Source organism: Urocampus carinirostris, chromosome 15 (genome assembly GCF_059441175.1).
Source record: "Urocampus carinirostris isolate Australia breed hairy pipefish chromosome 15, RoL_Ucar_1.0, whole genome shotgun sequence".
Lineage (NCBI taxonomy): Eukaryota > Metazoa > Chordata > Actinopteri > Syngnathiformes > Syngnathidae > Urocampus > Urocampus carinirostris.
The window spans coordinates 25,821,538-25,846,032 of NC_142363.1; the positions used below are offsets into that span (position 1 = coordinate 25,821,538).

General features: G+C 37.2%; 1 protein-coding gene across 1 annotated transcript in view; it reads left to right on the top strand.

The window, feature by feature from the left end:
• The window catches only part of syne1b (spectrin repeat containing, nuclear envelope 1b), an 81,770-nt gene extending 60,311 nt beyond the window's left edge, over positions 1 to 21,459 (top strand). The window contains exons 124-144 of the mRNA XM_088354806.1: positions 131 to 256; positions 337 to 492; positions 834 to 992; positions 1,302 to 1,468; positions 1,549 to 1,711; positions 1,938 to 2,125; positions 2,256 to 2,406; positions 3,516 to 3,698; positions 3,777 to 3,914; positions 3,984 to 4,175; positions 4,918 to 5,263; positions 6,683 to 6,751; positions 7,159 to 7,250; positions 7,618 to 7,744; positions 7,830 to 8,041; positions 10,000 to 10,200; positions 11,438 to 11,566; positions 11,624 to 11,836; positions 12,735 to 12,830; positions 14,263 to 14,321; positions 19,932 to 21,459. Coding sequence (XP_088210932.1) covers positions 131 to 256; positions 337 to 492; positions 834 to 992; positions 1,302 to 1,468; positions 1,549 to 1,711; positions 1,938 to 2,125; positions 2,256 to 2,406; positions 3,516 to 3,698; positions 3,777 to 3,914; positions 3,984 to 4,175; positions 4,918 to 5,263; positions 6,683 to 6,751; positions 7,159 to 7,250; positions 7,618 to 7,744; positions 7,830 to 8,041; positions 10,000 to 10,200; positions 11,438 to 11,566; positions 11,624 to 11,836; positions 12,735 to 12,830; positions 14,263 to 14,321; positions 19,932 to 20,175 — 3,411 coding nt within the window. The 3' untranslated portion in view covers positions 20,176 to 21,459. The remainder of the gene's footprint in view (positions 1 to 130; positions 257 to 336; positions 493 to 833; positions 993 to 1,301; positions 1,469 to 1,548; positions 1,712 to 1,937; positions 2,126 to 2,255; positions 2,407 to 3,515; positions 3,699 to 3,776; positions 3,915 to 3,983; positions 4,176 to 4,917; positions 5,264 to 6,682; positions 6,752 to 7,158; positions 7,251 to 7,617; positions 7,745 to 7,829; positions 8,042 to 9,999; positions 10,201 to 11,437; positions 11,567 to 11,623; positions 11,837 to 12,734; positions 12,831 to 14,262; positions 14,322 to 19,931) is intronic.
• Positions 21,460 to 24,495: the final 3,036 nt, after the last annotated feature.

Below are 24,495 nucleotides of genomic sequence, written 5' to 3' on the forward strand. Positions count from 1 at the left end.
ACATGAATATTGTGTATATATCAAGAGTAATTTAAGTTTTACAATTAGTACTATAGCCATATGCTATTCACATTGAAAAATCAACTTCATCAAGTGTGATTGTGAGCATGCTCTTTTTGTTTCATCCAAGGAATGGGACCGGTGTGACAAAGGAATCAGCACCTCTCTGGAAAAGCTCCGGGCCTTCAAACGACAACTTTCTCAACCGCTTCCAAATCACTATGACGACCTGCAGGCACAGCAGATGCGTTGCAAGGTTCACTGGATCCACTCCATTTTAGGACATTTATGAATATTCATGACTCATTCCAGATGGGCATTGACGTATTTTTTTAGGACTTGGAGGGGGCCATCGAAGGTTGGACGGGAGATCTGGCACACCTCACAGTCCTGAAAGAATCACTGTCGTGCTACATCAGCACCGAGGACCTGTGCGTGCTGCAGGAGCGTATCGAGCTGCTGCATCGCATGTGGGAGGAAATCTGCCATCAGGTGAAACATGCATGAGAAATTATATAGAGATTGTAAACTTTTTCAAATGCTACTGTAAATATTGATCTATTTGGAGACTTATGGAAATGTACACATTCTGTATGCTTGCACAGATCAAATTTAGTTAATATTTTAATAAGTCATTTTATTTAAATTATTTTGGCAGAGTTATAAAGCACATGTTAGCTAGGCTTTCTATTTCCTTTTGCAAAACAGATAAATCTGCTACACTGAAACCTCTTTCAGCGCATCCTGTTTGTGCTCCAGGAAACACACAAAACCACTGTAGCCTCATCGAAGGCAAATTGTTTGACTTGGTTGCAATCTTTTAATATTTGCAGTTATCCCTGCGAGGCCAGCAGGTATCTGAAAAGCTGAACGAGTGGAGCTTGTTTAGCGACAAGTACAAGGAGCTGTGTGAGTGGCTCACCTCCATGGAAAGCAAGGTGTCGCAAAACGGAGACGTCAGCATCGAAGAGATGATCGAGCGGCTTCGGAAGGTGAGACTGAGACATGTTTGGAGAGTTACTTTACCTAAACAACTTAACGACGCACATGACAGAGATTGATTTTGCCAATTTAAAACTGTCTTTATAGTGGTGTTCAACAGGGTTCAATTTCAAGGCCCCAGCTGCCTTCATTGTTTGCCTATTGTCTTTAGCATTTTGTTTTTTTACTTTATCTACAGCTCTTTTGGCTATAATTTTGATGCATTTTAGAGTAGAGCATTTATTTTAATTAGATTCTGTACACTGATAAATTATTGAGTAGTTGAACAGAGCTCTCCTGCTGGTATTTGCCATCATCAGGACTACCAGGAGGAGATCTCCCTGGCTGAGGAGAACAAGCTGAACCTCCACAAGCTGGGAGAACGTCTGGCCCAGGCCAGCCACTCGAGCAAGGCTGCCGAAATCCAACACAAGCTAACTAAGGTCAACGATCGCTGGCAGCACCTCCTGGACCTCATTGGGGCCAGGTAAGGAGATTTTATCTCGATGAATGACAGCTTCACAGTTCCTGATACACAAAAGGGTCTGATTGTCCTTTTGTCTGCAGAGTGAAGAAGCTCAGGGAAACCCTAGCGGCAGTGCAGCAGTTGGACAAGAACATGAGCAGCCTGCGGACTTGGCTGGCCCACATTGAGACCGAACTCTCCCAGCCCATTGCCTACGAGTCCTGCGACTTCCAAGACATTCAGCTGAAGCTCGACTTGCATCAAGTGAGTTTTGATTTCAGTGGGGGAATCCATCTTAAGATGGCAAAATGCAATGGTGGTTGGTTATGAAGTTTTTGGAGTGTGTCCTTATTTTATAAACTGAGGAACATGAGGCACTGAAAGGCTATGAGCCTGGTTTCCAGTTAAGTCTGTCTCATTGTTATTTTGCTTTAAATTAATTTTTTTTATATATTTATGATTTTTTATTTGTTTTGTTTTTACTTTAAAGGAGCTTCAGACTGACATTGAAAAGCACAGCACAGGCGTGGCATCGGTTCTGAACCTATGCGAGGTCCTACTGCACGATTGCGATGCCTGCGCCACTGATGCTGAATGTGACTCTATCCAACAAGCCACGCGCAGTTTGGACCGCAGATGGAGGAGCATCTGTGCCTCATCCATGGAAAGGAGACTAAAGTAAGGATTATCCATCAGTTGGAAATCTTGCTTGTTTCTGCAATTCTCTTTTTACACTTTTTCTTGAATCAGGTCATGTGACTGAACCCTCCACCTCTCATATTTAACCAAACTACATTTTGGTGTACAGGATTGAGGAAACCTGGCGGTTGTGGCAGAAATTCCTGGAGGACTTTACCTGCTTTGGGGAGTGGCTGGACACTTCAGAGAAAACGGCTGCACTGCCTAACTCCTCTGGTGTATTGTACACAGAAGCCAAGGAGGAACTGAAGAAGTTTGAAGTACGAAAATGTTATTAATTTAATCTTCATTGGGTCAAAAAAGTCATGAATGGGCAAGATAAAAACAAAAAAATATATAAATGTGATTTATGAACAGGATATATTACTAGTATATAGTTTTTCAAGACCAAATTGAAATTCCATTAGAAAAAAACTTTCATGAGAATGCTGGATATTAGAGGGAAAAAACTAGGTTGGAAATATATAGTAATACATTTGATGGTAAGATAATTTAAAAAGGAAAAAACAAATTTAAACATATTTTTATCAACTAAAATACTACAGTATACATTTTATGAATGGGGAAATTCATAATTCTTTGGTAGAAACATTGGTTTTACAAGTTTGTCAAAAGATGTTTTTTCTTTCCCAATTAATATTTCAACAAATGGAGATCGTATTTATTTGTATATAAAAAAAATCTGCATCGAAGTATGATGACCATGAAGTTGTAATACAAAGAAGAACGTTCATAAGAAGGTTGTGGATGATGAAATCTAAAAAATAAATTGTAAATATAGTTCTAAGTAAATAATAAAAAAAGCTATTATAAACCGGGCAGCACGGCGGCGCAGTGGTTAGCGCGTGTGCGGCACGGTTCTGAGGTCATGAGATCGAACCTCCTGTGTGGAATTCGCATGTTCTCCCCGTGGTTGCGTGGGTTTCTTCCAGGCACTCCGGTTTCCTCCCACACTTCAAAAATATGCATATCAGGTTAATTGACCGGTTCAAATTGTCCCTAGGTGTGAATGAGCGAGTGAGTTGTCTGTCTCTGTGTTCCCTGCGACTGGCTGGCAACCAGTTCAGGGTGTCACCTTCCCACTGCCCGGAGATGGCTCGGATGGGCTTTAACATCCCCGCGACCCTACTCAGGATAAGCAGTGCAGATAATGGATGGATGGATGGCTATTATAAACAAGGAAGATCACTAAAATATGTGTATAAACATAAAATATTGGTAAATAAACAGTTAATATTTCCTACAAAAAGCAACAACGTCAAATTTCTGTTAGTTAATTTGCCTTTTAAAAATTTGAAAATGACCCATTTTTTTCACTATAATAAAGACCAATGCGACATTGAAAGTTTGTCCTACTGCCTGTTTGCAGACGTTCCAGCGGCAGGTCCATGAAAACTTGACGCAGCTAGAACTGCTGAACAAGCAATACAGACGACTAGCCAGAGAAAACCGCACGGATGCTTGCAGTGGCCTCAAGGAGATGAACCATAGTGCCAACCAACGCTGGGACAACCTGCAGAAGAGAGTGGCGGCAATCATCCGCCGGCTCAAGGTTACTATTCAAATTTTGCCCTGAATTTTACAAAGTGAAACATATTCAAAACTAGGTGTTTTCTTCCTGGCTCCGTAGCACTTCATCAATCAGAGGGAGGAGTTTGAAACGGCAAGGGACGGGATCCTGGTGTGGTTGACCGAAATGGACTTGCAACTTACCAACATTGAGCACTTTTCTGAGTGTGACATCCAGGCCAAAGTCAAACAGCTCAGGGTGAGGAAAATAAACATAAACAAAATGTTGACTTTGATATGTTAATATTATATATTATTTTATTTGCAGTCATTCCAACAGGAGATCTCACTGACCACAGCCAAGATTGAAGGCATTTTCCACCAGGGCGAGGCTTTGATTGAGAAGAGTGAGCCGCTGGATGCTGCTGTTATCGAGGAAGAGCTGGAAGAGCTGCAGCGCTACTGTCAGGAGGTCTTCGGACGGGTCGAGAGATACTACAAGAAGCTCATCCGGCTACCTGTAAGACCCTAAACTCGTCTGTCTGTACATATACGTAGGCATACCTTGCTGTCTGTTTTCTTAATTCAATAGAAACACTCTTAATACTGCTGTGTCTCAAATTAGGTAAAAATACACCAAAACATCAATGTATCTATTTGATGTGACAAACATACTCATTTATTTATGTATTTAATATTCTGTAATTTAAAAATGTGTTTTTCTATTTTCTATATTATTTGTGTGTCTTGGGTTTTTGTTTTCTCTTATATGTGCGGTCCCTTCTGAAGGTTTCTTCATTTTCCTCATGTTGAGGTTTTTTAGTTTTTCCTTGCCCTCATGTAGGTTTTAGATCAGGGGATGGTGTAATGATAGTCTCTGGTTTGCAATAATCTGTGGTCTGTGCAGCCCTTTGAGACTCCTTGTGAGTAAGGGCTCTACAAATAAACATGACATGACTTGACTTAACTTATCAACCTGCAAAAATTGGGTGGCTTGTATAAAACAACCCCAAAAAGGAAGTTGGTCATGTCGAACTACAAATCAAGTAGTGGATGTGTCCACTCCGACAAAAATTGGGTAATTTTTGACCTAGCTGAGTATAGCATTGCTTAGTCACTGTTTATAGGCATTTTGTACTCTGCTGCCAACTTGATAACTATGGAGTCAGATATTTTAGGGTTGTAATTGGCAATGTTTTAACTATTTTTATTGTTAATTGTGTAGTTACTTTGGGTTCATCAATCCTATCATCTTCCTTCAGCTGGCCGAGGACGACGCAGAAGCGTCCCTTTCGGATCACGAGCTGGAGCTGGACGAGGCCGCCGATCTTTCGGGCGATCTGTCAGGCTTGCCGCTTTGGAGTGAGCGTCTGGGTGACGGATTCCTGTCCCCGCTACCTTCCTCTGGACGCTCGGCAGCCTCACTGGCTGCGCAGCTTCGGACCGAACGCTCAGGCCGGGACACGCCGGCCAGTGTGGACTCCATCCCGCTGGAGTGGGACCACGACTATGACCTGAGCCGAGGCCTGGAGAGCGCCAGTCGAGCCCTCAGAGAGCAGCAGAGCGAGGAGGGAGATTTCCTGCAGAGGCCGGCCTCTGCATTGTCAGGTGAGCAGATACTTATGGTGCTGATTCTTGTGCGAGATGTCATACAAGGCAACCTTATGTCAAATAAGCGGTAGACATTATCATTCACTCTATTTGTATGTGCCAAACACAATCTGTTCCCAGAATATTAAAAAAAACAAAAACATAAAAACGTGTGATTGTTTAAAATTAGAAGTGGCAAACCTTTACCAAAACAGAAATCTAAAACGATTGTTGGAGCAGTTAATTCCCGCACAAAGACTTCAATCTCCTTTCATCATAAAGCAGCCACTAAAATACTAATCTGGAGTCAAAATTTTTTGCTGTTGTCTAAATTTGAAAAAAAAAAAAAAAAATTATGGAAAAGTGGCCATCTAACGCATAAAACGGTAGTGTTTGTGAATATAGGTTGTCATTGTAATTATGTAGAATATAACCTAAATCTCACTTTAGGACTTCTCATATTTCAGCTCAACTTGAATTTAAAATGTATTTATTTTGTCCAAATATTGTAAGGTTTTCTTTTTTACAGTACAGGTGATCCTCATATTATTGTGATTAGGTTTCTATTAAAATATCAGAAACTGACCAATACTGTGTCCGTCTATAGTCATCCATTCCTGGCACCCTAAAAAAATAATATATTTAGGTAGACTTCCATGCAGAAAACTGGATGTAAATACCTTATCAAATTGCATTTTGTCCTAATGGCATACTAAACACAAATAATATAGTTGCATAACTATGCTGTTTTAACTTGTATATTTTTCCTTAAATGCATTCATAAATATTAATGAATTAAAATGGTTAAATATTTACAAAAATCTCTTAAGATTTTGGCTTATAAGAATTTGCTTTGATACATATTTTTTAAGTTATATTCATTCTATTGTAATCTAATATTGATTAATATGAATCTACTGATTGAAAATCAATTTTCTTTAATATTTCAACATGATTAGAAAAGAATTAAATACTGAATACAATTATGTTGAGGGTTATAACTAGTAAAATGTTTTTTTTAATTCAACCTATAGTTGAAATTAAAGTATTGAAATAAAATTATGAAAATGTGTATTGTCTTAAAAAATACAGTACCCTAACATTATTCTAAAGTGTAAATTTCAACAAAAATATTAAAATGCATTACTTTTTAAAATTAATTAATTGAAAAAAAAACTTTAAAAAAGGTCATTTTTTAAAAAACTCATATTGGTTTATGTAAAGAAAAAATGATTTATTGCTCATTAATCAATTTGTTTTTCAAACTTAGGTCTAATTATTCGTAAAAAAATGTATTACATAGAATACATCAGGCTTTATTGATTCAGGATTCAAGCAACAACTGACAGCATATTAATATTAACACAGTGTCAAATTTCTCCATCCAATAAAATGGCCGGTGCTGAATCTGTGTATATTTCACGATGTGTTTTCCAGATCTAGTGATTCCAGAAAACCCGGAAGCCTTTGTTAAACTAACTGAGAAAAAACTGAGGTGCCCCTCTGGTAGGCAACCAGCCATCAAACCTAGCATGGATTAACTAATTCAGTGGCACTTGCTTTGTACAGTAGCTTTTACCACATTTGGGTTTGTGTGCGACACCTTTTTTCTAATATGGAGCGCTCCATTCCATTTCTTTTGGGCCCACTAATTCACAAACACCCGTGACCTTACAGAAATGGAACAGACCTGGCTCCTTCTTTCTCACTATGCTTTGTGCTATGGTGGCTATAGATGTTTTTCACCTCACTTTCAGGTGAAAAGCTCTACACAGACTTCTTTTGCATGTTTGTGTTCACTTTCCTCTAGGTGAAGGGTGTTGCAGTTTAGCGTCACGTCATTTTTGTACACACAGAAGACGGGTCAGGCGTATTTCCTATTTGCATCACCCTTGTCCATCTATTGTCCACAGGTGAGGTGGCCTCTTCTGACCCGCCGCACACTGAAGGGTGTCGCAGCCGCACGCCTGCCACTGTAGATCTGGACTCCTCCTACATGGGATATGTATGTTTACATATTTTAGGGCTGCAAGTAGGATTGATTTAATTTATTGACTTGTATATTTTGTAGATATAATTTAGGGATGTAACCAAAATGCACTAAATGTTACTATTTTGTAGAATTCTAGCACGCTCTATTGGCTAGTTCATTAGTGCAATCTGATTTTATTTTGTCACCAGTGTTGGGAATAACGGTGCTATCAATATTGCCGTTATGTAACAACGTTATTTTCTTCAGTAATGCGTTAATATTATATTGTATTTCACTTTTATTTTATTTCATCTATACTGAATAACATTTTTGTCAAATTTCATGAATTTTCTGTGTAAATCATGATGTTTCATAGCTTTGCACCTTCCATGCATTGCAGATGAGACTGTTGGGGGAGTGTCGCGGAAACATCGACACAGTGAGGAGAATGGGCCATGAGTTGAAAGAAGAGGAGGACACGGCATCCGGACTGGCAAATCCCAGCAGTTCAGAGTTCCAGACGTCTGGTGAGTCACATGGCTCAGGGAGGTGCCATTGTATGAAGGGAAATAGGAAGTAAATAGTAACGTCTGTATTTGGGTTCTGTGGTAGGCGTGATCAAACGCTGGGAGCTCCTGCAGGCTCAGGACCTCAGCAAGGAGATCCGCACCAAGCAGAACCAGCATCAGTGGCAACAGCTCAACTCTGATCTCAACAACATCTTGACATGGCTGAGGGAGGCGGGCGACGAGCTGGAGCAGCTGCGGAGGCTGGACCTCAGCACCGACATCCAGACTATCGAGTTCCGCATCAAAAAGCTGAAGGTCAGCAAAAGTTGGTTTACTTATGTATTTGAATTAAAACAAACTTTAATCGTACACATGACCCAAAAAAGAGTCAAAAGTGGACCAATCATACAGACGCTTCCCTACTTACGACCATTCGACTTACGTAAAACGGTGGATATGAACATTTTTTTTGGGATGTTGAAAGATATCCAGACATTGCTGTAAGTTAGATTTTGTATTGTGTGCACCTTTTTCCGAGTAGAGGACATTATTGTGCTCCTTTCCGCCGCTACCGGCATCTGGCGCTGTGAGAGGTCACCCAGCATCCACTCGGAAGAAAGAAAATTCACTTCCTCTTCCTAGTTCGTGTGTAAACATACTGTGCTGTATCTCTAATGCACTGAGAACGTTGACGTTTTTATTGTTTAATATCTTGTGAATCCATTCAATATGGTTGGTGTATAGTGTAAAGAAGAGGCAAGCCGTTTCCTTTTAAATGAAAGTGGAATAAGAAAGCTTGATGCAGTAGAAAATGGTCGGAACACTTTTTTTCCAGCCACTTTTTACCACGGAGGAGGACCTCTTGAAGCGCATCTTCCAAAAGTAAGTTAAACTCAACTTTATTTATCTTTATACAGCATATTATTTCATGAAATAATTATTTTTTATTACAAAACAATACAGGTTACTTATACAAGCCTTAAACATACTTAGATGAACTTTAAACATACAAAATACAGCACTGAAGCAACTTACAAACAAATTCAATTACTATCCATCGTCCAGAACCTTTTTCGTCCGTAAGAAGGGCAGCGTCTGTGCTTGGAAGAATTTTATCTAACTTTCTCAGTGTGTTTCTTTTTCAAAGTGGCCCCATTTCTTGGGTAATTTTAAATAAAAAATGTGTTTTTAATTTGGTTGGGTTGTTTTGTATAATAAAGGTTTACTTGTGCATTGTGATGAACAAATAACCTAATATTTGGTGGTTTAAAAAATGACTGAATTTGTTTGGTTGTTTTAAAGAAAAAGGACTGATTTCTGTATTGTAAAAAACACATTTTTGGATTGTTAGAAATAACTTAATATTCGGGGCGTTAAACTAAAATGACCCAATGTTACCAAATTAGTGTAGTTCTTTTAAACAAAAGACCTGATATTATGAATTAAAACTAGCCCAATTTTGGGGTGGTTGTGGGGAAAAAACATTTTTGGGTAGTTCCCTCCCCCACAAAAATTACCCAATTTTGTTGGGTTGTTTTGAACAAAATTAGCTGTTTTGGGGGGTTGTTTTGTTTAATAACCCAAAATGTGTTGGTTTAAAATCAAATGACCTAAGTTTGTTGGGATGTTTCAAGCTATATTTTATGGTTTCAATACATAACTCAATTTGTGGGATTGTTTTTTACAAAAGTATTTTTATATTTTGGGTTGAAAACAGAATGGCCCAATTTTGGGGTGTTTGCTAGAGCAAACAAACCCAATTTTTGTGGGTTTCAAACAAAGGGACCCAATTTGTTGGGCATTTTTAAACACGTAATCCATTTCTTTTTTGTTTTAAGACAAAATGTCCATGTATTTTTTTCCAATCATTTTGGGTGTAAAACGAAACAACCTTTAGGTTGTTATTTTGAACAATCAAACCAACATTATGAGGTCACAGGCCATATGACCTAAATTTGTTTTTTTCTTTTGAACCAACAGCACAATTTTTTGTTATCTTTATCAAAATGTCCATGTTTTTTTAAACAAATTGAATTTAGCGTTAACAACTCTTAAGTGTAGAATTATTGAATTAAGTACCAGTATCTATTATCAAATTATAATCAATATATTATTAGATAACTGTAAAATAAGTAACTTGTATTATAAAGTAAGACTTTTGTGAACATCAGGTGTCCTCACCTCAAACTCAATTCCCAAAGTTCAGGAGTACTTGTCTCCTTCATTAGACCTTTAAGTGAGTTGAACTTGAAAATGTATTTGTTTCTATCCAGGATCTTCAAAAGGCTTGGGACAAGCGTAAGGGCATCGTGCTGTCCATCAACTTGTGCAGCACTGACTTTGTGAACTCAGACACAGACGAGTCCAAGGAGCTGCAGGCCAAACTCAAAGACATGAACAACATCTGGGATAGGCTGGCCTCCTCTCTGGATGAGTGGAGGGCTTCGCTACAGGGAGCCCTCATGCAGTGTCAGGTCGGTGCGCGCATACTAGTTTAATTATTGAATTATTTTAATATTTGACTATTAGATTCTTTTGTTGATTAATCCATCAATCAGATATAAAAAATACTATAGTGTCTCAACCCTTGTGTTTAAAACCGATAACTAGTTGAATTTGTGACAATATACAAAGAATTGGCAATGATTTTCTAAAGTCAAAGCAAGGAAAAATATAATCACTTGAATTGAGCACCTTAAAAGTATCTGTGATTTTTGAATACTTTTTAAAATGACACTTAGGTGGTCTTAAGAATATTGGGAATTTTTAAAAAATAATATAGTTTTTAAATTGGAGCTGAGTAAATGCATTATTGGTATTAAAGAAATTCTCCCTTTTGATGTTGATTGTAGCACTCGTAGCATTTACTAACAACTACAATTAACTGGGTCAACTAGGAACAAATCTGATTGACCACAATAGATATTTTAATCACTTGAAGGTCATACAAATTTAGATTAAATTTAAAAAATGTATATATTGTGAAATTGTACAGTAATTTAATTAAATCTAATATTAGTGTTAAAAAATCTCCCTTTCGTTTCGCAATTTTTTTTGTCATACACAGCATTAAATCACAACTACAATTAACTACGAGTAAATTAGGGAAAACCAAACCAAATCCAATCTGAAACTGTTAGTATCCGACCAAAATGGAAAGGTAGACACAAGGAACAAAGTAACAAACAACCAAGTGGGCACTAAACTACTTGTAAAATCTCCAAACAAACAAACAAAAAACGACATAGCAGTAGAAATGCAATGAACAAAGTAACAAACAAAAAACAAATGGGCACAAACAACTAACAACATGTCCAAACCAGAAACGGGAAAGATTAGTATCGTAACAGTTGAAATTAACGGACCCGATGACATGTGTTATCTAGAATGTAATCATAAGGGGTCAGGATAATTAGGGACAAACCTAGTTGGCGCCCTCTGGTGGAAGGAGGCCTTTCAGACCCTAACATTTAGTTGTTTTTCAGGAGATGGTCACAGTATGATGGTTATGTATGAGTTGCAAAAAATGGGAATCATGCTTGTTAAATGTAAGGAAGTACTAAACTAATGGTAAAATAATTTCGTAACCCGTATCTTGTTGGTAGGTTATCCTAAAATACTTCTTAGAAGCAATTTCAGAAAAATACAAACTTATTAGGTGAGCAATGCTAAAAATTGAAGTTGTCCTCCTATTATCAATGCCTCAAACAGGACTTCCACGAGACGAGTCACGGTCTCCTGCTATGGTTAGAAAACATAGATCGGAGGCGTAACGAGGTGGTCCCCATCGACCCAATCCAGGACAGTGACACGCTGCAAGAGCACCATAAAGCGCTCACGGTAGGAAAATCCAATCCTTTTTCGGAGACGTGAAGTTTCATGACTTTGCCTTTGCAGCAAATCCGCCAGGAGCTTCTGGACTCTCAGCGGAAGGTAGCATCGCTGCAGGACATGGCTCTGCAGTTGCTGGTCAACTCACAGAGCGGCGACTGCCTGGAAGCCAAAGAAAAGGTCCACGTTATTGGAAACCGCCTCAAACTGCTCCTCAAGGAGGTCACACGAGATCTAAGGGAGCTGGCAAGGATCTTGGATTTGACCAGTAGTCAGCAGGTACAAAGCCCTGAAAATGAACTTATTACGCTCTGTTTCCATTGGTAGGATGCAAATGACTACTTTCCGATTTCCATTTTTGATATTTTTGTCATTTATGGATGATCTAGATTTTAATCACATAGCAAACTCATAATGTTTGAATCAACTTGGATAGAGTTTATATTTAATCATTAGATACGTAACTAGATTTTCTTCTTATGTTTGTTATTATATAATACTCAATATTACCTATTTGAGTGTTTTATGTCAAATGTTTTATAACTTTTTTTTTAATCTGATGGAGTATTTTTTTTGTTTGTTTTTTTACTATTTTTGTATATTTTGCCTTATTATTGGCATTTCTAAGTCGGTTTTCGAAATGTTTTCAATGATTAGAATTCTTTTTAAATTATTGAACATAAAAACAATGATTATTGTTTCTTAATCAAAAAACGGTATTATTTTCTTATAATTAAAAATGTTTCTCAATTACTTTTCTATGATATTTTTTAAGTTATTTGAGTAATATTTTATTATTCACATTTATTTATATTTTTCTATAATTAGAAAAAAAATTCTCAAAAATTGTGGGATTGTTTTTCTTTTTCAAATTAAAAGGATTAATGAAAATGAATTGACCATGTTACAAAATATGTTTTTGTAATTACATAGGAATTGTATTTCACTCATATTAGTTTTTCTGATGTTATTTATTATATTTAGATTATAATACTGCATTTTTGGGGGCCAAATATAGTAATCACACACGATAAAAACAATTAATATGTTGAACGTTTTTGATTTATTATATTTAATAACTACAAATAATGGCAGACTGTATTTATTTTGGCATATATTGTGTTACCTGAGCTTTTGTATGTAATCAAAACAAACCAAATAAATATGTTTTCCACAGGATCTGTCATCCTGGTCTTCTGCGGACGATTTGGACACAGGATCCGGGTCGCTAAGTCCTGCTTCTGGGCGGAGCACGCCGAGTCGGCGCAGATCGGTAACATATACAATTCCTTCCTCTTCTTCCTCTTCTACCCCACCAGGATTTGCGCCACTTTAATTTATAAGCCCCTTTCACACACATGTATGGATTTTTTTAGATACAAATATGATTTACATAGATTTCTTAAAACAATCACTTTATTCCAAAATGTACCTAATACATATTTTTCTCTTGGCAGTGTGAAAGGGGCTATCAACATGCATCCCATAAAAGTAAAAATTCCATTCACTCCCATGTCGAGATCTGTCCTCAATTCTTCCTCACCTTCATCTCTCCTCTCCTGTCTCTCACTTCCCAAACGTATTTCTTCCGAGTGCAGTCTACCCAGCTAGATAACCAGGAATTTCTTTTTTTCCTCTACTTCAATCCCAATTGATCAGAAAATCTTCCCCACTGCAATTGTTCCTCACTCCAATTTGGATCCCTATTTATGCTTGCCTTTTAGTGCCGCTGATGTACTTTTATGAACTGTATGAATGGACGTTTTCACCATGATGTTACTTGTACTCCCGGGTAGTGAGACAAATCATGGTTGTAAATGTGTTATTCTTTTGGTAATGACTGTAAAGATTTTTTGTTTTTTTTCATTTGTAACTGGACTTTTCACACTTGGACATGCACGTTTCAAGGGGAAAATATAGTAATATAAGGACAGTATTTGTATTCATGACACTGTGTTTAATTTAAATATATATTTTTTGTTCTATTTTTCAATATTTTTTCGAATTTTTAACTTGACTTTTTAAATATTGGACTTGCATGTCATAAGGAAAAATATAGTATGATGAGAGCAAGTATATAGTAAAAGTAGTTAAAATAAGTAAGTTTAGCAGTCAATAGTGCAAACAAGTTGTACTTTACTTATTTCACTGTATTACTTCTATTTTTTTAAATAAGGAACCACATGTGTCTTTATGATCCTGTGGTCAACACAGATTTGGATGCAGAATTTCCTCCATTTGAAGGTGAAATTATTATATGAATGATTCCTAAATGTTAGGTTTTTTTTCTAAATATTGAGAAGAGATTAGCCTCCTATTGCGTGGACAAGTTTTCAAATCCTTGAATTTTGTTTGCTTTGTTTTGTTTTGGGCCCACAGATAACTACGTATGGACACTCTTGACTTGTTTCGAAAAAAAAATTCTATTCTAAATTTGTTTTAACAACCATGTAAAAAAACGTGTTAACAATTATATTTTGTGACCCAGAAGTATCCTGGTGTTTACTATCCACAAACATTATGAAAAGCTCCATTAGCATGCTAATGCACAGGCTGTGGTCACATGAATACACAAACAACTTCTGGGGATGGACGACGGTGTCATGGCTTTGGCTTTGATTTGCCCGGACTGAATCTTTTTTTCTTTTATACCTCCCTCCCATCCCCCATCTCTCCCCTTCTACCAACCCGTTCATTGCAAACAGCGGCGGGGCAAATGTAATATGTCACAGCACGGAGGCTCTGTGAGCGGTCCACAGCACAGGTACATGGTTCTGTTGGTTGCTAGCGCACTCGGAGAATGATGGAAATCGTCGGCCGCACACATTTGGAGGGCCGAGTCTCTGAACTGTAATTGAACTGGTGCAAAAAATTGAAGTGAATCGAAGGCAATTAAATATTTTTGGTAGAGACAGGTATAAACTCCCTAGGAATATATACAGCAATCCAATACGTTTTTATTCCAAGCACTCAATCATAGTCAAAATAAAGAAAAGTAACATGAATCGGCAGACAGTGACAATCATGCAAACAATGTGAAATAACGCAATAATATTGTAGTCAAAATAAAGCAGCCCAGGGATTATGAGCATTCTTCATCGCAAGGGTTTAATAATTAGATATAAACCTATCCTGGATTTATAAGCAATCATCTTTGCGTTTGATGAGTAAACCACCTCTGACATTATAACCTTTCTTCTTTATTAATGAAAAATAAAACCGCCCTGGCATTAAGGGCAACCTTCTTTGCAATGGTTTGATAATTAAAAACAGAACTACGCTGACATTATAAGGATTTTTTCATTTCAAGTGTTTAATAATTAAGAATAAACCAACCTTGGCATGATAAGCACTCTTGATTGCAAGCAGTATAGTGCAAATGTATAATAAACATTACTGTAAATGATTTACTTATCTCATAGTGTTAATATTTTTAAGGATCTTTAACGATTTTCTACTAAATTTTGCCAAAGCAAATTAATAAATAGCACAAAAATGTTTTTCCATCTGACTTTGTGTTTACTGTAAATAAATACAAATTCAAGCAAGCAAACTAAACTAAGAATATGTTCATAAAAATAATACATACCTTAAAAAAATCCAGTGTAGTGTAAAAAAAGCAGAACTATGGTATAAACCTATATTTATTTTATACTATAAAATACCAAGAAACCCAAGCTTGCATTGAACTACTTCTTATGTGCTGCCGTCTGGTGGTTGAAACTCAAATTATACTCAGAAATACTATCCCCATAATTAGGTAAAGGAAACAAAAAAAGGTACATTATAAAAAAATACCTATAATCATTTGGACTATATAAATATCACAGTTATGGTTTAAGGACACCTACAAAAACTAGCTTGAGTTGAACTACTTCCTGTTTTATTTTTGTGTTATAACAAAAGTTTGATGTCATCTAGAGGTCTAGATTGGAATTACACTCACAAAAAGAGTGACCATAAACAACGTTGGATAAAAAAAGCAGTATCATAAAAGAATACCTACATTGAAATTATGTGTGGACTATAAACAATCTGAGTGATGATTTAAAATGCCCCAAAAAACTAGCTTGCACTGAACTACTTTCTGTTTTATTCTCTGTGTCTCAAGTGAAAGTGTTGCTGCCATCTAGTGGTCAACAATGTTATTACACTTAGAAATAGTTGGCCATAGGAAGGTTAGTATATTAAAAGTGGTATAATAAAAGAATTGTTAAAAATGTCCCTGGACCATAAAAAAAAAAAACAGTATAATGATATAAAAGTACTAACAAAAACTAGCTTTAGTCAAATTACTTCGTGTTTCATTCTTTGTGTTTCAAATGAAAATGTGCTGTAGTCTAGTGGTCGACAATGAAATTACGCTCAAAATTGATTGGCCATCATCAAGTAAAGTTATAAAAGCGGTAGTTTAAATAAATATGTTGTAATGTCTTTGGACCATAAAAAAGCAGTGTTACGATATAAAAATACCCACAAATACTAGCTTGCATTGAGCTACTTCTTGTTTAATTTGTCCTTTACATTTGTTTCAAATTACAGTGTGCTGCCACCTAGTGTTGACAGTGAAATTATTCACGGTCACTTTTATTTACATAGGAACAAGATTGTGAAGCATTTTTATGCATAACTAATTGTTATGCTGTTGAAACAAATTGAAGAGCTCCAAATCCATTCCATTTGTATTTATTTATTTTTTAGTTTTTTTTGTTTTGTTTTTGATTTTTCATAATGATAAACTGTGTTTTGGGGGAGGGTTGGCGAAAGCGAATTCCATCATCTTCCGCGTAGGCCGACTGACCTTCCCCTTTTCCTGGTTTTAGAGCAATTTCTGCTGCTTAATAACCAAGCACTGGATCCGCCCCTAAGTGTTCCTCTGTAGCTAACAACAACAACGCCCCGCCACTAGCGGGCACACTTGCCCCTCTCACCCTCTTTCTTCTTAGCTCTCCAACTGCCATGAAATGTCTGCAATGAACAACACAAAAAAGGCTGCATTTTCTTCTTCATTTTCTTCTTCTGTTGCTATCTCTGCCCCCCACCAACACTACAGCTCCCCAACTCCCCCCCACTTGTCATCAATTGCTTGCTATTTGTGAGGAACCCATTGCTGTTCCATCTAAAGCCTGCTTTATTTTCATTGTTGTTTTAAGATGCAAAACTCCAAAGTCCTACAATTAAAACAATGGGAATCCAATTTTGAAGAATTACTGCAAATTCCAGACTATAGAGCGCACCTGATTACAAGCCGCACCCACCACATTTTAAGAGGAAAACCGATTTTGTACTTACACAAGCCGCACCTGTATATAAGCCGCATGCGCCCACATTAAAAAAATGTAACACAAACACAAAATTAACCCAAACCCGACTTAAAGTCCCGCGATTGAAACTGAATGTCCTTCATAAAAGTACACAGTCCAAAAATCACAGCCGGCAAAATGAACGGAAAATGATACCGGTACTTAAGGTTTGATGCAGACCTGCAGAGTCCAGGTCCCGTTGAAAGTAATCCAAGGAAAAAATTGTATATTTCCAAAGGTAAGGGTGGGAAAAATATATTTCCACTATTGTCTGCCGCGTCCACAAACACTCACCTTTACCGGTCCCAACTTCCCGTCACCCCGCATTTGTTTTGCCCCTTCTTTTTTCATTGCCCGTGCAAAACATATCAGAATAAGTGTCTGAAATAAATACATTACAAAAATATACAGTTGCAAATACATATTATACATGGTTACACATATTTACAAAGAAAGACGGTACACCGAGAGAGTTTTCAAAGCTTTAATAATAATAATATAACTTTCCTCCCGAACGGTGCCTGTGACAGGGCAGTTAATGGTAGCAACACGCTCGCAACACAGTAAACGGGTCTGTTAAAAAAACATACCGTACTTGTAAAAATCACGGTAAACCGTCCTCATCTTCCTCCTTAGAACTGAAGCCATCAATGTCGTCTTCCTCAGTGTCGGAAAGAAACTTTTTCATATAGATGTCATCCCACGCTCCCTTATTCCAAAACACGCTAGCAACACGCTCGCTCCTTCTTTATCGGACTGCTCGATTGCTTTTAGCTTGAAAGCTGCATCATGTGCCTTTCTTTTTGCATTTTGCATGATGAGGGTATGTTTACACTAATTTAATTTATGCACAAGCCAAGAAGTTGCAGTCTTCCTCGGCGCATATATTCCACCGGTCTAAATCTTACCTTTTGTACTCGACCGCCGCTGGCGGCCGTTAGAAAAATTACATAAATTGGCCGCATCAAAGAATAAGCCACAGGGTTGAACGTTTGGGAAAAAAGTAGCGGCTTATAGTCCGGAATTTACGGTAATGTGCCTTGTTACTATTGGAAAACAAAATTAAAGAGTAAGATTTTCGAGTTTTGCTGCATACTATGACATTCACTGCCATTGACGAGTACAGTAACTAAACAACTGATCATCCTTGAATTTTTTAGCCTGTTCCTGTGTCCGAATGGTCATTTTTTCACTCATTTAATTATTTTTCATGTCCTCACTCATTCACCTACTACTGTACTGAGACCTTGTAATGGAGACTATGCAATGATAACACTATTTTATCAGTTTTGTCATTGAGATTTTTTTGTATCTTTGAGCAGTTTTAGTTTTTTATGCACCAGAACTGTTTATTTTTCTGTTTTATAACACCCATAAGTGCTTTAAAAGGTCTTCATTGACTTGAAAAGCGTATATAAATGCAGACTATTTACCATTTGAAGTAGTTCTGTCAAAAGTTCAAGCTTGAACTCTGAGTTGACGATTGAAACCTGATTTATCTCAAAAATTGACTTTGAGTTAACACTTGAAATCTGTTTCTGTTGACTGCTTAAGTTTAAGATTTAAGCCTAAGCTAAAACTTTAAACCTTTAACCTTAGATTCTTGAGTTAAAGCTGCTTTAAAGCATTAACTTTAACAGCGCTAATTAATTGAATGCAATTTGTATCAAGCAATTTTAGTATTTTATGCACCATTGTTTTATTCTGATGTAATTTCCTATTCGGTTAAAACATTGATTTGAAGTAGTTGGGTCAAAATTTAAAGCATTAAAGCTTTAAGTCTGAGTTAAGGTATTTGACTACCTTCAACTAAAGGCAGTTTTAAATATAAATTTACTCTTTACTTTATGATTTGAAATTAAAATCTAAAACCTGCTTTAACCCTAGAGTTACCGCTTGAACTCTCCAGTTAAAGAATCTTTAAAATTGTAACTTTCACAGCACTAGTTAAATGCAATTTCCTATTAGGCTGTTTTAGCATTTTATACATCAAGTTGTATTTTGTAATTTATCGTTTGGTATAATTTATTTTAAAATTGTATAGGTATTAGTTTGAAAGGGTATCATCTAAAGTTAAAACATTAAAGCATTATCTCTGAGTTGAAGTATTAAACTTGCTTTAACTCAAAAGTCAACACTGAGTTAACACTTGTATTCAGTTCTAAATCAAGATTTACTGCTTTGGTTTAAGAATTAATCCTGAGTTAAAACTTAAAACCTGGTTCAATCTGAGAGTCACTACTTTGACTCACTAGTTAAAGCAGCTTTAAGGTGTTAACTTTCATAGCACTAGTCAATAAAATGCTTAAAAGCTGTTTTAAGATTTTATCCACCAAAGCTGGCATTTTTTTACTTTACAGTCGTATGTATTTTTTTATAATGTACAAAATTGGTTTAAACCTCTAAAGCTTTAATTCTGAGTTAAAGTGTTGAACTTGCTTTAACTCAAAAATTAACACTGAGTTAAAGCTTAAAATCTGTTTTAAATCTCAATTCTCTACTTTATCCTAACAGTTAACTCCAAGTTACAACTTTGAACCTGGATTACCAATAGAATTAAAGCAACGTTAAAGCTTTAACTCACAGCACTAGTTATTAAAATGGGATTTCCTATCTAGTTGTTTAAGTATTTCCAAAACATGTTTTATTTTTATTTTACTTTCTGCCGTGATTAATGTTGAATTGTAAAATATTGGTTTGAAGTAGTGCCATCAGAAGTTAAAGCTTTAAAGCATTAACTTTGAGGTCAAGTATTTAACCTGCTAAGTAAAAACTTGAAAGCATCTTTTAAATAAAGATTTACTGCTTTAGCTAAAGAGTAACTCATAGTTAAAACTTCAAAGCGTATTTAACCTCGGAGTTATTGCATTAACTTTTAAATTTTAGTTTTAAAGCTGTTACTTTAATAGCATTACATATTGAAAGGTCATTTCTTACCAGGCTTTTGTAGTATTTTAATTTAGATTTATTTTTATTTTGAAAATCAAACTCCATATTTGTTGTTTTCAGCGCTGAGTGTGATCTTTTTCAGGTCACCTTTCTTACGAATTTTGACATTTGATATTTGTCAGGTATCGCAGCGCCGCTGGGTCCGCTTCCTTCCGTTCTGAGGCGCCGTCCCCGCAGCCTCCTGGCGCCTCCTTCACCCGACGCGTCCTGCGGGTGGCGCTGCCCCTGCAGCTAGTGCTCCTTTTTTTAGTGCTGGTGGCCTTCCTGCTTCCATTTTCCCAGGCGGACTATTGCGCCCAGTCCAACAACTTTGCCCACTCCTTCTACCCCATGCTCAGCTACACCAACGGGCCACCGCCCGTCTAGGAAGTACAACAAAAATGCTAGTCCTAAAAAGAAAATCTTGACTAACATTACATAAACTGCTGTGAGTAGTTCTATGAACTAAAAGGGATTCCAAGCCTCTCTTAGTTGCTTCCTTTTGCCTGAAAGTTAGTTGACTGCTGAACTAAATGTATACTTGAGCTCAAAACCAATACTCACTCGTGCAGGGGTCTCCAATGTGGTGCTTGTGAGCACCAGGTAGCTCTCTGAGAACACCTGAGTGGCTCACGGACAGGGTTGGGTAGGGTTACTCTCACTGGATTACTTTCAATTACTTTTGGATTACTCCAATACCAAATATGCTAATAAAAGACAAAAGAAACTAAATATGAATAAAATGACTAAATTGTGTGCAGGCTTGGGGAGTAACGGAATACATGGAACGGCAAAAATGATGTTGGCAAGCTGTTTGGATTTATTATCATTTTGTTTCTGTCGCATTTTATGTTAGTTTTGCCGGAGATCCAAGCCAGGAGAGAAAGCTTACCACGTGTTGTGAGTCATCATTTTATTCATATTTAGTTTCTTTTGTCTTATTAGCATATTTGGTATTGGAGTGATCCAAAATTAATTGAAAGTAATCCAGTTAAAGTAACCCTACCCAACCCTGCTCACGGACCGGCTCTGGAAAAGGTTCACGGGTGATAGGTCATTGTAATTTTCTAGGTGATATGCTTTCTAATTGGCATATTCTAGCAGTTGAGCGTATTTTAACCCTACTTGTAATGAACTTGTAAGAAATGAACGTGTAGTCCAGAATTTACACTAGTAATGACATAGTAATAACATGATAAATTGTTATTTTATAAATCCATATCAAATTGATAACAAAATAAGGATTTCTCACCTTCAAAATGCTCTCAGGCCCCTGCACGACTGACATTAGAAGTAAGTACGGGAAAAAAAACGACACACCAAAGCGAATAACTAAAATCCAAGCTGTGATTTTCCATAATTTATACTCACTCAACACGAAAACATAGCAAAGTGTATTTTTTTCCGCATGCAGTTCACATCTATTTTCAACCCCCACACGCCGAGATTATTTTTAAAAAGAGTTCACCGTCCACACGACGTTTGTCGTTTTATTTTTTCAACATATCAAATATTATGGAGCCAGATAGAAACTATACTATTTTTTTTCTATGCTCATCCGATGTCAAAATGTACGGTAATAAGGACAGGATGGGTTTTTGTGCTTAATGTATATAATGTTTATGTCAAATGTATATGCTATCAACAAAAACAATGAATGCCAAATCTGCATTTTGAGTGTTTCTTCGTGTTTTTTTCACGATGAGGAATTCATTTTTTCAAGCAAGCGAGTTTTAGTATCAAATGTTTTAGTTGCAATTCTATTTTTTTCTTAAGGCGTTTATTTAGACACCTATTTTGTTTTTTATGGAGGTACTTTAAAAAAATGGTTACTTACTAATCTTGCTTGTAAAAAAAGTTGCAAAAACATTCAAAACCTATTAACAAATTTTAAAAATATTATTTCTATACCAGCAAAAACCTGTTTAATGAAATAATCCATTCATCAATTATCTGCTACCTTTATCTTCAGTAGGGTCGCGGGGGTGCTGGAGCCCATCCCAGCCGTCTTCAGGCAGTGGGCAGGGGACACCCTGAACAGGTTGCCAGCCAGTCGCAGGGCACACCGAGACAGACAACTCACTTGACAATTTGGTCCGGCCAATTATTCTGACATGCATTTTTTTGGAATGTGGGAGGAAACCGGAGTGCCCGAAGGCATGGGGAGAACATGCAAACTCCACAAAGGAAGGTGTGATCCCATGACCTCAGAACTGTGCCGCACACGCACTAACCACTGCGCTGGCATAGTTAAATTTATATTTTTTTGTGTTTTGTTACACTTTGTTCAATTCACTGCAACACACAACTGATGGTTTCACTGGAAACTGGTTTAGAAGCCCTGCGATTAATATGAAATCTGAGAGGAAACCGGAGTCTTGTGAGGAAGCCCACGCAAGCGCTGGGAGAATATGCAAACTCTGTACAGGAAGGCTGATAGCTGGATTTGATCCAACGACGCATGGACAGGCTAACCACTAAGCCGCCGTGCCGTAATGAAATTATATTCTGCTTAGATTGCTATTTGCAATTTTAATACACCTAAGAAAAGAAGAATGTTTTTTTTACATTTTTATCGCCTGGAAGCAAAGCAGTGATATTTTTATTTGGGATTTAAGTTAAATATATAAATAAATATATATATATATATATATATATATATATATACTGGTATATATACTGTATAGTTTGTGTCTGTCCGCCCAAGAAAAGGGGGAATGAGTTTGGATATAACAACCACAAGCAGTCAGGTAAGTTACCCTCAATATAAAAAAATGCCCCCAAAAAGCTGCACTTTTGTTTTTGTTGACCCTGCAGTTTTTCCCAGAAAGACATTCCACTCTCCCAGGCCATACATGATTGAATACCAACACCATCTTTTACAGGCAATCAGGTAGGTTACCCTAGGTGTGAAAATTATCACACATTATCTCCAGACAGAAGGGCAGTTTCAGCGACAGACTGCTGTCACTGTCTTGTACTACGGACAGACTGAAGAGATCTTTTCTTCCTCATGCCATGAGGCTCTTTAACTCTACCCGGCAGAGTAAAAGCCCACAGTAAACCACACCACCTACATTGCATATTACCGAATCTTATTGCAATATGTATTCTGTGTAGTACTATTTAGTTATTCTATATAACACGCTACAGTGGGCATTTGCACGTCACACTGGGTATTTGTATATTGTATTCTTTTTGCTTTATTATTGTATTGTTCTCAGCTCAGGGATGCTGCTGGAAATGTGAATTTCCCTTCGGGGATGAATAAAGTCTCTATCTATCTTTCTAAAATAACCACCCCCCCTTTGCCCACCCAAAAAAAAAAACACTCAGCACTTATTATTTTGCTGATTCAGCGGGCTTTTCCAGAAAGACATTCCACCTTGCCAGGCCAAATCAGGTTTGGCCAGGATCACAATCTTTTACAAGCAATTGCGTAGGTCACTCTAAGACACAGGTGTCAAACAGGCAGCCCGCGGGCCAAATCAGGCCCGCTAAGGGATTGAATCCGGCCCGCGAGGCAACACTCAGAGAAGCGCAAGAGAAAAACAAGCTGCAGATTGAAATATGGCAACTTGATGTTGCCTCTCTCTCTCTCTCTCTTTCTCTCTCTTTCCACCCCTTTTCTCCCACTCTGTCTCTTTCACTCTCTGTGTCTCTCTTTTTCTTTTCCTTTGTTGCTTTTTGTCTCTTTCTCTCTGTGTCTTTTAACCTCTTTTGCTCTAACTTCTTTTTTTCCTTTTCTCTCTTTTCTCTTTCTCTCTTCATACCCTTCATGCTTTCTTTTATCTTTTCTCTCCTTCTGTCTTTTTATTTTTCTTTGGATTCCTTTCTTCCTCTCCCTTTCTTTTATCCCTCTCTCATGACTTTTTATCTTTTGTTTCTCACGCTCTCTCCCTCTCTCTCTTTTTCTTTTTTGTCCCGCCATCTCTTGTTTTCCCTCCCTCTTTCTCTTATTTCTTTATCTCTTTTTCTTTCTCTTTAATCTAATAGTCCGGCCCCCGACAGAATGTTTGTTCTATCGTGTGGCGCCTGAGTTAAAATGAGTTAACTTTTTAACTCGGGGGCCACACGATAGAACAAACATTCTGTATATTAAAGAGAAAGATAAAGAGAAAAAGAAATAAGAGAAATGGGAGGGGAAAGGAGAGAGGATGGGACAAAGAAAGAAAAAGAGAGAGGGAGAGAGGAGAAACAAAAGATAAAAAGTTGTGAGAGAGAGGGGGAAAGAAAGGGAGAAGAAGAAAGAAATCCAAAGAGAAATAGAAAGACAGAGTAAGGAAAGCGCAAAGGGTAAGAAGAGAGAAAGAGAAAAGGAAAAAAGGAAGTTAGAGCAAAAGAGGTTAAAAGACACAGAGAGACAAAGAGCAACAAAGGAAGCGAAAAAGAGAGACACAGAGAGTGAAAAAGACAGAGACAGTGGGAGGAAAGGGGTGGAAGAGAGAGAGAGAGAGAGAGATCAATAAATACAAGTAGAGTGTCTTTGTGAGAGGCACCTGGCTTTGGCAACATCAAGTTGACATACTTCAACCTGCAGCTTGTTTTTCTCTTGCGCTTCTCTGAGTGTTGTCTCGCGAGCCGGATTCAATCCCTTAGCGGGCCTGATCAGGCCCGCGGGCTGCCTGTTTGACAGGGGTGGTGTAAACGTTTCCCTGTCAGTCAAAGTTCAGGGTACTTTCAAACAACAATGAGAAACAGGAAGTA